Below are 16,373 nucleotides of genomic sequence, written 5' to 3'. Positions count from 1 at the left end.
TGCTCAATACACACCATCTAAACACTCGGGCAACGCCGGGCAGCCAGCTAGTCTATAACATAAATCTCACCTGTCTGTTTAAATGTATGTATGTATGTATGTATTTTGGGTGGAGAGGGCTCCCGTAAGCCGTGGTGAAGACAACCTTCCTAGGAGAAGCAAATCTCTGATTTAAAAAACCATAAAGCGGGAGACCAGTATCCTCATTAAGCTGGTTTGCAGTTTAACTTGTTGCTGGCTATCTTGTTCTTGCTTGTTGTTGGATCTCAGCATTTTGAACTGAGAGAGAGACTTAGTTGTCGTACAAAGCTAAGACTCTGTAACATCATCTGTGTTGAGATACTCCCTCAGGTATTGTCTATTAAAATGGTCCTGTGGTGATGGAAGTAATTTTTGGGCTCATGGACTTTAAGTGTCTGAGGGAGTGGCACTCGTCTGACAAGACGGTGCAATCATCATGTATGCCTAAAACTTTCGATAGAGTCGACAGATTTTCACGAGATCGGTATTGTTTTAAAGCTCGACCTTTCAGACGACAAATGTCGAAAATTCGGCTAAAAGCATCAATTGCTTTACGCGCAACTGTGCACTTTTCTACAGGGAGGGTTCGCTTTTTTCGCTCATATTTTCGAAAGTCATCCCCTCTTTTCGATTGACTAGTCTTAACTTAAGCCTTCACCACTTCCGGTTTGGCGATGGGCGCAATGGCAAAGACGTCACATTTTTTTTCATGTTGTTTTCCTTCTCTGTGGTACGGATTCGAGCTTGCCTGCCTACTACCACTTTTTTTATTTTTTCTTAACACACACCTCTAATGTGACACTTACGTCACCCGCGCGTCGTCCAGTGGTGGAATGACCCCGGTTGTCGGTTTTGATGTTTCCTCAGCGATGATGTCACGGCCGGTTTCCTAAAACAGACTTGTCATGCAAAAACAATTGAAGGGACCAAGTCAATAAGCGTTTCTTTTTGTTTAAACTTCTTTGTATTCAATCAGGGTACAATCGCAGTTAGCTGTTTAGTTAGGGACTGGCCACTTGTTAACTGCGAGGTTTTCTCTTCTCTCTCTCCGACAGACAACTCAATTATCTACGTGACAGGGACAGTCGATGGGGGAATCTTCGTTCGTCGGACCCAAGGAAACAAAACTCTCTCTCTTACTCTCTCAAAGCTCGCTGCTTATATTGTGGGGGCGTGGACTGGGTCTCTTCCCGTTTCAGGTCGTTGGCCAATCAGAATTAAGGGATCACTGTCCGTCAAATCTTCGCCAGGCGGCCCATACCCAAAAAAGGAGCTGTCTTTCTTTCTCTGTTGGCATTCGGTTGTTCCCTAATGGAATTTGACAGGACATAAAAATAGAAATGCCTAACTTAATTATTTTTGAGAGGACATAAAAACCGCTGAATCCGATTCCACAAAGGCCACGCGCCTTTTCAATAGGGTCACGTGTCGCCCCCGCTGTTCGGCGACTTTTTGCTTTTGTAGATCGGAATTTCATTGGTATCCTCGCCACCCACGGGCTGTCATGGCCAATTTAACGTCATCACGTTCTTCCACCATAAGCTACGATCTTATCTTTTTTTCTCTTCTTTTCGTCGTTTACAGCTGCCTGTTTTCCCTTTCTTTTTCCACGGTTTCACCGCTACTCTTGGCCTTTTGGTCAGGATCAAAGTGCAGCATCTGTTCTTCGGATGCCGCACTTCCATTTCTTGTTCTCTTTCGGTGGAGGATGGAGGAGAAATCCTTCACGACTGGGACAATTCTTATTTTTGTACCCTTGAGCGTCTCTCACTAAACACCCGGGCAACGCCGGCCACCCAGGCACGTCTAATGTATAAAAGGCTAAATTGGCGCGCGCGTTTGTGCTTTTTGCGTCGGGCTTTTCACACTTCCCAAATCGTAATATCTAAGATTCGCAAATAGACATCGTCTCTATCTTACGTTTGATCAAGTTTTAAAAAATTCCCTCGTTTCGAGTGTTTGTTCGTCTTTTTCGTATAAATAAAGCGATTCGAACGAAAAAGCCTGGTGCGTGGCCTTCCAGCTGGGTAGTATCTGTTCTGTAATTGGTCCTTCTTCAATGTAGGTGAAACCCTTCATACTGAGACAATTACTATTTATTTGGATACTGTCAGAATGCCTCCTTTTTTGAAGGGGCTGCTTTTCCCACATATTAGAAACGAGCTTCGTGGGAAGTTTAAAAACAACGCCATTTCTGCAACTCATCTACGTTAAATTTGGACGCTTTAGACTTCCGGTCGCGTCGTCGAGTAGAGGTAAGACTTCAGCTTCTTCTTTACTTTCTTTTCCACCTTCGCGTCACGGGTTCGAGCCTGCCTGCCTATTACCACTTTTTTTTCTTTTTTTGCTCAACACACATCTCCAAACACCCGGGCAATGCCGGGCACCTCCGCTAGTAGCTAAATATAAACCAACTTTTGACGTTTAAAAATAATATGAAAGAGTTAGCTGACCGGTTTCACACTTCATCTTATATATATATATATATATATATATATATATATATATATACTAGCAGAAGTACACGTCGTTGACTGGGTTCAAAAACAGCCTACAGAAAATGGACTGTAATTGATGAAAGTATGATAGGTTATGAAAAGGAGGGGGTTGTAAAGAGACAGGTTTTCATATTCAAAAATGTTACCCTATGCAAAATATGATGAAAGTAAAGATAATTTTCGCGAAAATATATTTTTATATCAATTTTGTTTCCATTCGTAGCCAAGAGTGACCAACAAAATGATGTTTCCTTACAAACAGAAAATATTATATATATAATAATATAAATATACAAGAAATAAATGTTACCATAGTCAATAAAAGTTACTTTTATGGTAGAAAAGTTCATTGGTTTGTATTTTTAAGTAGTTTGTAAAAAAATTTTTTTTTTTTTAAATTTACGAACCGGTTTAAAAAAAATCAAAATGGCAGCGACTTTGAAATGGAGAGCCCCGTTTTCAATTTGAAGGAGGGGCACCTGAGCATTCTGTGTTAACAATTTAAGAGAGTTCCGTCGATGTAAAGAATATTTATAAACATATTTTAATGTTTTCCGTTATTTTGTGCTTGAGGAATATTCGACTATGGCATGTGTAGTTTATATAAAAATTCATTTAAGTAGTTATCGCCTCAAATTTCGTTTTAATTTCGGTTCGCTGAAATTATTTCAAGTAAAGAGCATTAAAAACTATTTCAAGACAAAAAACATGAACTGAATTTTATTGACTATGGTAACATTTATTTCTTGTATATTTATTTTTTCGGGTAGTCGTTTGTTGGCTTTTCTGCTAAACACTCTTACTAAATAATATCGACGAAATATTGAAAAACAAAGAACCAAAAACAATTTTATTATACCATATTTCTTCAAACTGAAGCATAATTACTTACGCAAATAGATATGAAAAGTATCTGTTAAAGTTTGTGCCATATTTCCATGGAATACAGGCGCGAACGCAGACCCTACAATTTTATTATACCACCTCTATTTAAGTTGAAACATACTTATCAAAGTATTCTTATGTACATCTATATCAAAAACACTTGTAAACGTTTTTTTTTCATTTTTTATTTCCATACTTTGGGGGCTAGGCGCGAACGCAGACCCCACAATTTTTATGAACCACTGTTCTGCCAGATCAAACATCCACATTCCTGATCCTCGATACATCTACTATCATTATATGCAATCAGTTTTTTAAAATAGTCAACCATATAGGAGCATATTCGTGGCCACACACACACACACACACACACACACACACACACACACACAGACGTTCAGCTTTATATTATATATATATAAAATTTCAAGTGTTTAGACCCAAAATTGGCGGAGGAGTTTGATAGAGTTCTCAAACGTCAAATCGTTGAACTTTGACCCTTTAACAGCCAAATTTCTGTCCGAAAACCGATCACATAGATTTTTCCAAATCTCAGTACCCTGCATATCAAATTTCGAGTCTGTAGACTAAAAATTGACAGAGTTATTGCGTAGGGAAATATACACAGAAAGATACACAGACAGACACACAGACACATTCACTTTTATAGATATATAGAAATATATATACAAAATGTTAAATGACATTTTTTTATGCAAAGAATAAATTTCATATTGTTTGTTTCCTTAATGCATGAATTTATGGTATATTTTGCAAACTTTTCCCCTCTGATTGTTACATAGGGGGTATATATTTAAGAGATGACGGGTTCATATCGGAGACATTAACGGGGATTCATATAACGGTGGTGATGACAATTCTGATGGGAAGACATTTATATATATTACATCATGCCGACGACTGTGACACTTCCTGGGGGTATTATATTAATACGGACTGGGAGATTTTGATACAACAGTTCTTATACACATATAGAGAGGAGGGGAGACATTACTTATGATGATGGGGACACATAATACTTGTAAGTGTTGTACAAAGTTCGTTATAAGCTAATGATAAAAACACATTTACCTTTTCTGTTGTAAGGAATGGCGACGCGAGACAAACAATTACAAACATAGATGATTTCTTTATTCTTCAACAGGTCAACAATAATGGTCTGCATCTTCACCATCTATATATTCAGTTTGACCTAGCTATCTGTAACACTTTCTTCAGCTACAAAGAAATCCATAAGTTTACTTGAACCCATCCTCGTTCAAAACAAGGTCACCTAATTGATTATATTATTCCCAGGAGGGCATACTTGCAAGATGTTTGTAGCGTACGTGTCATGCGTTTCATTGAATGCAGCACTTATAACTTTTTGGTACGCGCGAAGCTGAGAACCTCTATAAGGAGGAAGTGTAGGTAGGGTGGTGTTAAGATACCCAGGCGAGTTGATGTATCCAAATTGGGTGATCCAAGTGTACGTGAAAAACTCCGACCCGTAGTTAATTCTGTTTTCAATAAATCGTGGGTGCATTTTTTAAACTACACTCTATGATATAAGTTTAGATGTTCTTGGCTTCTGCAAATCTAAACATCAGGATTGGTTTGATGATAATGATTCTGAAATGGCGCAACTCTTAAGTGCTAAAAGTGGGTTGCATCATAAAATGTTTCTGCCTCTCATGAAAATCGCCCCCCCCCCAATAGTCACTTAAAGCAAACAAAGGTCTTCTCCAAAGGCGACTCCGACAAATTAAAAATAGCGGCGGACTAAACTCTCCAATCAAATTCAGATGTATTTCGATCATAGTGACTCTAAGTGCATGGCTCATTTGCTTAAAAAAGACTTTGGTCTTCAAACATTGTCAGTATCTCCTCTACTTTCGAATGATGGAACTACTCTTATAAAGGAACCCAACAAGAGTTTCTTTCGTTGGACTGATCTCTTTGACAACCCTTCGGATGTTGATGAAGATATAAATTTTTTTTTTTTAACAGAACAGAAGCCTATCCATGAAATGCCTGAGTTCCTATCTGAGAACGAAATTAGAGATGCAATCAAGGAAGTAAATATTGAGAAAGCCCCAAGGCTTGATGGTATTCCTGTGGAAGTCCTCTTACATGGCGGTAATAAGCTTGTTAGTGAAATTATTCATCTTATTACTGATGCCTGGAAGGGTGTTCCCGTCCATCAGGATGGAGTTCATGCAATTCTTATATCACTGTAAAAGGGGAAAGGGCCTAAGACAAACTATGGGATTTTTTGTGTGATAATTTTGTTGGAAGCAGTAGGCAAAGTATTTTCCTAAGTTCTACTGAATAGATTGTTAAAGTATATTTGTCCGTCTTTCATTCCAGAAAATCAAAGCGGATTTCGTCCAGGCAGAGGGAACCATGGACATTATTTTCTCTGCTAGGCAGTTGCAGGAAAAATGTAGTGAACATAATGTTTTGCTTTATCAGGTGTTTGTTGATCTGAATAAGGCATTTAATAGGTGAACAGGAATGCTCTGTGGACAATTCTAGGAAGTTTGGGATGCCCACTTCAATTTCTACGGTTACTCAGGGAACTCCACACTAATATGGAGGCTCGCCTAAAGTTTAACGGATGTCTATCAGAACCCGTTGGCAGGGTGATATACCAGCGTATATCACCCTGCCAATTTCTATTTATTTTGCAGCTATTCTTTCCTATGCCTTTAAAGACTGTTTTCTGGGTCGTTATTTGCATTTCAGATCACATGTAAAGTCTCTGATCTTCATCGCTTTCATGCTTCTACAAGAGTCTTTCAGCACCTGGTTCATGAATTGCTCTATGCAGATGATGCTGATATTGTGGCCCATAGTGATGAAGATATGCCGGGTATCATTGAATTGTTTTCACAGGCCTATACATCTTTGGCCTTAATATAAGCCTTAAAAAGACTAAGGTCATGTTCACTCGGTAATTTGTATGTGCAACTAAATATTTTTGTCAACAACCATAGGCTTGCTGTTCTTGACACCTTCGTGTACTTGTGCAGCACTCTTATCAGAGACGGAACGTTGAATGATAAGGAGAACGAGAGGATACAGCGTGCCACTAAGGCTTTTGGTAGCTTACAGAGACGAGTATGGTCTGCCAGAGGTATAACCCTTCGTACAAATATTAGCGTCAATCAGTCTTGCATTTTGTCATCCTTACTTTACTCTTCTGAAGCTTTGACAACTTATGGTAGACACATAAAGGACATGGAGAGAGTACACCAGAAATTTCTGAGACGTTGTGGACATCAACTAAAACCTTTTTTTTACACCTGATACGGATGTCCTCATATGAGGTGACGTACCATGCATTGAAAAATTGATTATACGTAATCAGATGAGGTGGGCTGGACATCTAACAAAGATGGATGATGAGAGATTACCCAAGCGCTTATTTTATGGCGAAATTATACTAGAAAAGTGTCTACAACACAAACCAAAGAAATATTAATTTTATTACACTGAGCATCCCAAGGGCTCTTTATATCAGATTTTCTCAATAGTTTTAAAACTTATGTCTATAATTATTTTTATAGTAGTGTGTTCATGTTGATTCTCTGTAACACACCCAACACACAAAAATTTATCCATATTGAATGTAATACAATTCTGACCAATACTTTGGAAGACACTAAGATTACTATTGTTGTCATCATTTTAAAAATATTAGAGAATGGTTGATTCAACATATATTGAAAGAATACAAACAAATACGTAAATAAGTTAGATATGCTGGACAGTTCAGGTAAATACAAATTATGGTTAATTAAAAAATTAAAATGTAATTATTTTCAAATATAATTCAATTCCAGAACTAAAGAATAGCATGTATTTTGTGTTATTAAAATATAAAAAAAAAAAAAATTTAGGTAACAAAGGGTAATCTAAAAGCTCTCGATACGGATGTCCTCATATGAGGTGACGTACCATGCATTGAAAAATTGATTATACGTAATCAGATGAGGTGGGCTGGACATCTAACAAAGATGAATGATGAGAGATTACCCAAGCGCTTATTTTATGGCGAAATTATACTAGAAAAGTGTCTAATCTGAAAGCTCTCGATATTAATGTGTCTAGCTAGGAGTGTACTTCCAATGATCGAGAAAAGTACCGCTCCATGTTTTATTACGACTTTGATGGCTTTGAGAAGAAAAAATATGACTATGCGAAAATTAAGCGTGATATCTGGAAGAAAACTCTGTTAGATCTGTTAGAGGCTTTTGTGCTGAACTACGTTTGTGATTTATGCGATAAAATTAATTTATCTGGAACCGGTCTAGCTAGTCATAAGCAATCACTTGGAAATCAGTCTTTCTTGCATGGAGAAAACACTGCAAGGCGCAGATGTTCTATTTGCTCTATGGTCAGCAAATACAGCTGAGGTCTGAAGCGTAATATGAATGCTCACAGTAAAGCAGTACCAGTTAACGTCTGTCGATCTCAGCATAAGTGTGGCCTCTGCAACAAACTATGTAAGAGCAGAGCTGGTTTGAAGAGTCACCTTCGTCCCCAACAGACGATAGAAATTGCTTCTTGGTTACATCTCCACATGTACATATATATAAATTTAAAAAATTAAAAAAATAAATAAATAAATAAATAATGATAATAATAATAATAATAACAACAGCAACAACAACAATAATAATATAAATAATTAAATAAAAATAAATTATAAAATAAAATAAAAAAATATAATAAAAAAAGTACATGGAAATGGATAAATAATCTATGATAAGGAAAGGAAAATATGGTTTTCTTCTGTTAAGAAGTAACAATCACATATATGTGTGTGTGTGTGTGTGTGTGTGTGTGTGTGTGTGCGCGTGTATGTGTGCGTGCGTTTGTGTGTGTGTGCGTGTGCGTGTGTGTGTGTGTGTGTGTGTGTGCGTGCGTAACAAAGACGTTGGATAGAAGTCAAGGTGTCTTTACTTCGGCATTCGAACCCAGCAATCAATAGTATAGTCTCATCTAGTCATACTGAGGAGATTTATTAAGACGAAACATGTCTGTATATGGATAATAACTTTTATTATAAAAATGTTTTATTGCTTCCTGCGCTGGAAAAGCTACTAAATTACAACAATATTGCGTCGTTCACCGGGTTTAGCAGGAAGTATGAATACTGTGTAAAAACCTTAACGCTTCTTCATTTTTTTTTAATGAAAATTTGCTATTATAAAATAGCAAATTTACATTAAAAAAAGACAATAGTATCTACTTACTTTTTATGGAAATTTCAGCTAAAAGCAAAGTTATCTACTTAACTGCCATGTCGCAATAAGTTAAATATTTCTGCTCTAGCAGTTCGGCCTGGTTTTGCTCGGCCCCTATGTGCTGTTCATAACTTTATGTGCATTTATATATATATATATATATATATATATATATATATATATATATATATATATGTGTGTGTGTGTGTGTGTGTGTGAACTGTTGTATCAATATATATATATATATATATATATATATATATATATATATATATATTAAAAAGTATGACTCATGTCCAGGTAATCTACATCTAAAATTTCAAAATTAGCATCTGCAAAGGTCAACTCTTTCAATTTTGACCTCTTGGCAGCACAATTTCCGCTCAAAAACTGGTTTAAAATATTGCTGTATGGCTGAATAACCTTTATGTAAAAATTGAAATGTTTAGACCCCAAAATTGGCTGAATAGTTTACTAAAGACCACAAGGGTCAAATCTTTGGACCTTTGACTTCTTGGCAGCCAAAATTTGGGCTAAAACCGATTAAAAAGGTTGCCTATCTCTAAATACATTTTATGTAAAATTTCAAATGTTTGGACCAAAAATTGGCTAAGTAATTTGGTAGAGACCGCATATATATAAATACATATATATAAATACATATATATATACACACACACACACACACACACACACATATATATATATATATATATATATATATATATATATATATATACATACAAAATAAAAGTTACAATAAGTTTACCAAGGTAATCAAAATGGTAAACTTAAAATATATTATAAATATTAAAGAGTTAATATTTACAAGTGAGTTTATTTTATTTGTAAATATTAACTCTTTAATATATATATATATATATATATATATATATATATATATATATATGTATATATATATCCGAAACAGCTACATGGTAGGCAGCTGCGTTTTCTATTTTACAATTGTAGTTAAGTTTTTTTTCTTCCTTTTTTATCATTATATATTTGAATTCTGTTTTGTAATTGTAGACTATTTAGAAGTTTTCTCATATAAGTGCTAAGTTTGGGATAGGTAAAATTTAGTTTTTTAAATATTTTTTCTGGGAATTTAAACTGCATTCTTTATTTTTATTCTTACCTTTTATTTACTCAAAGCTTCTTAAGATTATATATATATATATATATATATATATATATATATATATATATATATATATATATATATATATATAGTGTTTGTAGGAAAGAACTTTAGAAAATACTTGATTATGAATAAAAATTCAATATAAGTGCATATTTATTTTTTAAATCTTAAAGAAGGTCAGAAAAAAATCCGGTACCATCGCTTTTAAATCCAATATAAAAGGAAACAGTTCATGGTCGAAAAATATTGGATTCTCTTCAGTCTCTACTTTTTCTGAAAAAGAGCGCAGGACCGCTCGCTATATCAAAATAAAATATATAAAAGCATAAAAACAACAGCATTGTTTTTATGCTTCTTACGCCTTCCACAACCTTGAAAATGCGACAGTCGGCGCTTCTAAACATTTACTGAGTTAGCACGTGCTAAGAGTAGGTAAAATCTGTTTAAATTTTATAGATGAAGATCAGTCTGTTTTATTGTCGCCCCTCAAAAAAAAAAAAAAAAAAAAAAGAAAGAAAACATAAAAAAAACGTAGAAAAATCGTAACAACTTAGGTTATTTGATGTATCTTAAATAGTATGTGACTAAACCCTCTGTCCAGCAATATGCTTTTTACATGGCAATGTACAGCTAATATATATATATATATATATATATATATATATATATATATATATATATATATATATACTAGCAGGACCCGTTAACCGACATTTCCCGATGGAAGCATGCCCACCCCTCTTAAAAAAATGAAAGTACGGTTGTTGTTGTTGTTGTTGTTGTTGTTGCTGTTTCCTAACCCGAATCCCTTCAAGTAAAGAACAGCTTTCGGAATAGACACTTCCAACCTCCTCATGTTAAGAACCGCTAGCGGAATTGATACCCCATTTTGTGAATGGAGGGGTGTCAAAATATTTGTTCCAAATTAACCTTGATAATCGTTGTCAGGAACCCACTTGCAAATACTATAAACCAAGTGTCGGTCGGATAGAATTAGATTTGTTCCTCACATGTGCGTACAAATATAGAAGCCACTGATTTAAAGTGTATAATACAGTTTTTATATCTCAAAACTACTTGTATCTGCCAAATATAAATGAGATTTTCTTAATCAGCATAGTCGAAAACCTAAAAGTCTTAATTTTAAAGAAAAGTGTCGAGGTGGAGCTAAGGTAAAGATTTACCTATGAACATAAACAAAGGTAATGTATTTGCAGTATCGATAATAAGTTAGGAAAAGAGAAGTAAAGAAAATAAATAGCATCGTGTAAGGTTCGCTAAGCTGCTCCGAAATCGAAAAATAAACAATGGTACCCGTACATAACATTTTTTAATGGTTTGTTTTTTAGGGGGGATTGTAGCATGTTGTTAATGTGTGCATAGGTAAGTGTAAGGTTATCAGCATTTAATTTTTTGTTTATGAGCGTTTATATACATTTGCGAATTACTTAGGATCTCTATCCAGTCATGGCGGACGGAGCAAGAGCACGCTACCCCCGTGAAGTAAATAAAGGGTTCCGCTCAAAATTCCGTCCAAATTCCCGAGTTCGAGAGAAACATTCCCGAGTTCGACAAGATACACCTGAAGAAAGTTGGAGGTTATATCGACCTAAACGTTGTGAAAATCACACTCAAGATGAGAACAGTAGTCCGATGAATAATAATACAAGAATAATTATATTCGCAAAGAATTTAAAGCGAATTAATATTTGTTGTCTTTTAACATCATAGACCGACGCCAAAAAAGAAAAAGAAATAACTAATCAGAATGGAATATTGATATTTTCAGACAGAAGGTGCTTATGTTTAAAGTAAGAAATCTGGGTCCCTTAATTTTATATATCAAAGGGAAATGATCACTTACCATAGCAAGTTAGTATTAACCAAAGCGCCGTAAGAAAGAAACAGGAAATGACGTGGCGATAATCTGAAAATAGAATTTAAGAAAAGCTGAACTTAATTATTTTGATTGTAGTTTTTAGAATAGTAAAAAAAAAAAAAAAAAAAGGTTTTAACAAAATGCATTTCCATGGGATAAATGAAGAGGCATTTCGGAAGTTTTAGATAAGGATTAGTATATATATATATATATATATATATATATATATATATATATATATATATATATATATATATATATATATATTGGTATGTATATATATATTGGCATATATATATGTATATATATGTATATATATATGTATATATATGTATATATATGTATATATATATGTATATATATGTATGTATCTATATATATATATATATATATATATATATATATATATATATATATATATATATATATACTAGCCTGGGTTGACATAAGTTCCGTTTGAAACACACATGAATACTAATCATTTTCATCATAGGCAACGTGGATACCTCCACAACAAAAATAAAAGAACGGATGAAAACATGTAAATGTACTCTCCTCCCAAAAAAGAAGTATGGTATACCCTCTCCACCAGACATTTCGGCAGGAGGGCTATAAAGAGAAGAAACTATTTTCCGGATATTGAGCACTGGAACCCCCCCCTCCCAAATGATTAAAAATAAATCATTACAACTTTTGTTTCAATAAAAATAACAGCGAATGCCCGTGCTATCGAAAAAAAAGAAGAAAAAATAGATCTACCAAAAATTAATTCCAAAAACAATTAAATAAAAATTTTCGTCATTTTATATTTCTAATGTAATCCCCCCCCCCAAAAAAAATTGAGTTTGTGATATTTTGGGGTTCGTTCTGTTTATAAAATTGTTAGGTGAAAGTACAGAATGGTCTCATAAAAATTAATTAAATCTATCGTTATTTTATATTTCAAATGTAATTCCTCTCCACCACAAAAAAACAAAAAAAAATTGTATTTGTCATGTTTCGCCCTCCGCCCCTCCCTTGATCTCAAAACTTCAAAAAATGCTAGAAATGACATGTCTGGTTAAACGCTTTGTGGCCAAAAAGTGTGTGCACATTTTACGTTACATTTATATAGAAAAGTGATCTCCCATTCTAAAATGTCAATTTTTTTTTCAAAATTTCTTGTTTCATATTATTTATAAAGATTGCTTAAACGTATTAAGTCCCAAAAAAGCAGGTCTTAATTTTTTTAGGGGTTAAACGACGCTAGGTCACGTCGTAAAAATTGACCATTTTTAATTTAAGATATTAAATAAATTATAAAGAAAATCTGTTTCGCAGGCAATTAAACACACTTGCCATGGTATAATTATTATAATAAATCCTGGGCAACACCGATTAAATTTATAAACAAAAAAAAAGGAGCAGATAATGTATGAGCTGATGGATTTTGCTCACATGGAAAATTGACCCTGTGTCTGACTAACTCTGCCCTTGTGGAGATGCAAGTAAATGAGGACATTAGTTTTAATTATTTTTTTCTAACAAATAAAAAAGGTTACTTAAAAATTAAGAATAAGCGAAAAAAATATTTTCCTCCGAATTAAAAATAAAAATAATAATTCAGCTTAGAAGAATATTTCGAAATGAAAACAAATCTATTACAGAAAATATTTAATAACGTGCTCCGTTTAAAACAATTTTCTAAATCAAACTATCACAGTTATTTCTCTTTTGGTTTTCTGGTTTGAAAATAAAACGGTTTCAGATTTCAGATAAAATAAGTTAAATCAAATATAAATTGAAATTCAAATAAACTAAATAATTACTTTTTTTAATTAGTACAGTTGAAACGAATCTATTATGTCGAATAAGTAATATCATCGAGTTAATTATTTAAATAGATTTAATTTAATGTGATATGCTAACGACCGTAACCAATCAATGTAGATGTGGTTTTAAAAATGCTAAATATAGAAATTACCTATAAAATATAATGTCTCCTTTGACAGAAGTATCCTATCATGAGCGTTAATATTTCTTGATCAGGAGAGGTGTACACATATATTGCCATCATATTTTTTTGATCATTGGGAGTTGTACACACAGACATACACACACATACACACACGAACGCTACAATTTTATTATACCATTCCTATTTAAGTTAAAACATACTTATCAAAGTATTCTTATAACATACTTATCAAAGTATTCTTATGTACATTTATATCAAAAACACTTGTAAACGTTTTTTTTTTAATTTTTACATTTTTCATTTCCATACTTTGTCGACCAGGCGCGAACGCAGACCCCACAATTTTAATGAATCATCATTATGCCAGATCAAACATACCCATTCATGTGTCTCGATAATCTTCTATCATTATACGCGATCAGTTTTCTATAATAGTCAACCATATAGGAGCCTACTCGTGACCAGACACACACAGAGACGGTCAGCTTATATATATATATATATATATATATATATATATATATATATATATATATATATATATAAAATTGAACGTGTCTGTCTGTCTGTCTGTCTGTCTCTCTGTGTACATTTCCCTACGCAATAACTCTGTCAATTTTTAGTCTATAGACTCGAAATTTGAAATACCGGGTACTGAGATTTGGGAAAATCGATGTGACGGGTGTCAGCCAGAAATTTGGCTGTTAAGAGGTCAAATTTCAACGATTTGACCTTTAAGAACTCTACCAAACTCCTCCGAGAATTTTGGGTCTAGACACTTGAAATTTTAGACATAGGTTCCTTGAACCTGGATCTAACTTAATAAAGTGATTTGAGCCCGAAACTATAAATTTTAAGGGGTTATAATAGGGGTCAAAGTTTAAAAAAATTAACCATTTTTTTGTTTTTTTGCTTTTTTTGCACAGCATACACCTCCAAACACCCGAGCAACGCCGGGCACCCCTGCTAGTATATATATATATATATATATATATATATATATATATATATATAATCTTGGAAGTTTTTAACCTTTAAAACTATATAAAAAAAAGAAACAAATTTATCATTCGTTAGAAAACCATTTAGTCAGTAAGTCATTCAATCGCCTGCAATCACTGCATCAACTTGCTCTATCGAATTCACTATAGTTCCAGTAATAATTTATTTTTAAGGGATCATCAGTTGTTTACCATGAAATACTGTTTCGGGGAATTGAAAACCAAACAGTATATTACATCATGGCTGCCAAGCAGTGTTGATCAAACACCGCCTCTCTTAATCTTAGGAAAAAAAAAAAAAAAAAAAAAAAAAAAAAAAAAAATGTTACAAATATTAGATCTAGTTTCTATTCTTAATTACTTCATGTTATAAAAATGAATTTCTTACCTGTGAGATTCATCTGTTTCCAAATTCAAAATGGATATATTTTTTACCAGTCTTGTATTTATAAGATTAGGATTAATCCATTTGACTACTTATCACCCCCTATGATTAGTATTTTGTATATTTTGTATATTTACATTCTTATTTAATGAAAATTAAATATATAAAGGTTAAAATATTTATTTATTTATTTTTATATATAAATACATTTTGTACATTACTAATAAGTTTTGGATTTCCTTTATTATTTTTTTAAAAGCATCAGGATAACGAACAAATGCTTTATTTAACTGTTTAAATATTTTAGTTTTATCCCCATCACGTTTTATCATCCTTATTACTAAGCTAGAAACTGGTGGTATAAACCTATTAATTTTTTAAACTGGTGGTATACAACCTATTAATTTTAAAGTAACGCGATATATATATATATATATATATATATATATATATATATATATATATATATATATATATATATGTGTGTGTGTGTGGACGTACCTGTGTGTCTGTCTGTGTACATTTCGTAATAACTTTATCAATTTTTAGTCTATAGACTCGAAATTTGATATACAAGGTACTGAGATTTGGAAAAATCTGTGATCGGTTTTCGGCCAGAAATTTGGCTGTTAAGAGGTCAAAGTTCAAAGATTTGACCTTTGAGAACTCGACCAAACTCCTCAGCCAATTTTCGGTCTAAACACTTGAAATTTTAGATATAGGTTCCTTAGACATTGATATAACTTAATAACTTGATTTGAGCCCAAAACAATAAATGTTAAGGGGTCATAATAGGGGTCAAATTTAAAAAAATGACCGTTTTTTTTTTTTTTTTTTTTTGCTCAGCATACACCAACAAACACCCGGGCAACGCCGGGAACCCATGCTAGTATATCTATAAAAGTGAACGTGTCTGTATATCTGTGTGTCTGTCTGTGTGTGTGTGCACATTTTCCTACGCAAAAACTCTGTCAATTTTCAGCCTACAGGCTCGAAATTTTATATACAGGGTACTGAGATTTGGGAAAATCTATGTGATTGGTTTCCATCCAGAAATTTGGCGCTTAAGGGGCATAGTTCAACGATTTGCCCTTTGAGAACTCTACCGAACTCCTCCGACAATTTTGGGTCTAAACACTTGAAATTTTAGATATAGGTTCCTTGGATATGGATCTAACTTAATAACTTGATTTGAGCCCAAAATAATAACTTAAGGGGTCATAATAAGGATCAAAGTTAAAAAAATTGACCGCTTTTTTGTTTCTTGCTCAACATACACCTCCAAATACCCAGCCAACGCCGGGAACCCATGCTACTACATATATATATATATATATATATATAT

The 16,373-nt window shown here is 33.4% G+C and overlaps 1 protein-coding gene across 2 annotated transcripts in view; it reads right to left on the bottom strand.

The window, feature by feature from the left end:
• LOC145245838 (C-type mannose receptor 2-like) overlaps positions 1-16,373 on the bottom strand; it is a 122,778-nt gene that overhangs the window by 94,379 nt on the left and 12,026 nt on the right. For both annotated transcript variants that reach the window (XM_080107491.1, XM_080107492.1), the window contains one exon: positions 11,671-11,733. In XM_080107491.1, the coding sequence (XP_079963617.1) occupies positions 11,671-11,733 (63 nt within the window). Of the gene's footprint in view, positions 1-11,670; positions 11,734-16,373 lie in introns of those variants that run through there.

The sequence above is a fragment of the Euprymna scolopes genome, chromosome 23, assembly GCF_053919585.1.
Source record: "Euprymna scolopes isolate OS-2025 chromosome 23, ASM5391958v1, whole genome shotgun sequence".
Taxonomy (NCBI): domain Eukaryota; kingdom Metazoa; phylum Mollusca; class Cephalopoda; order Sepiida; family Sepiolidae; genus Euprymna; species Euprymna scolopes.
This window is presented reverse-complemented; position numbering and strand designations above follow the sequence as displayed.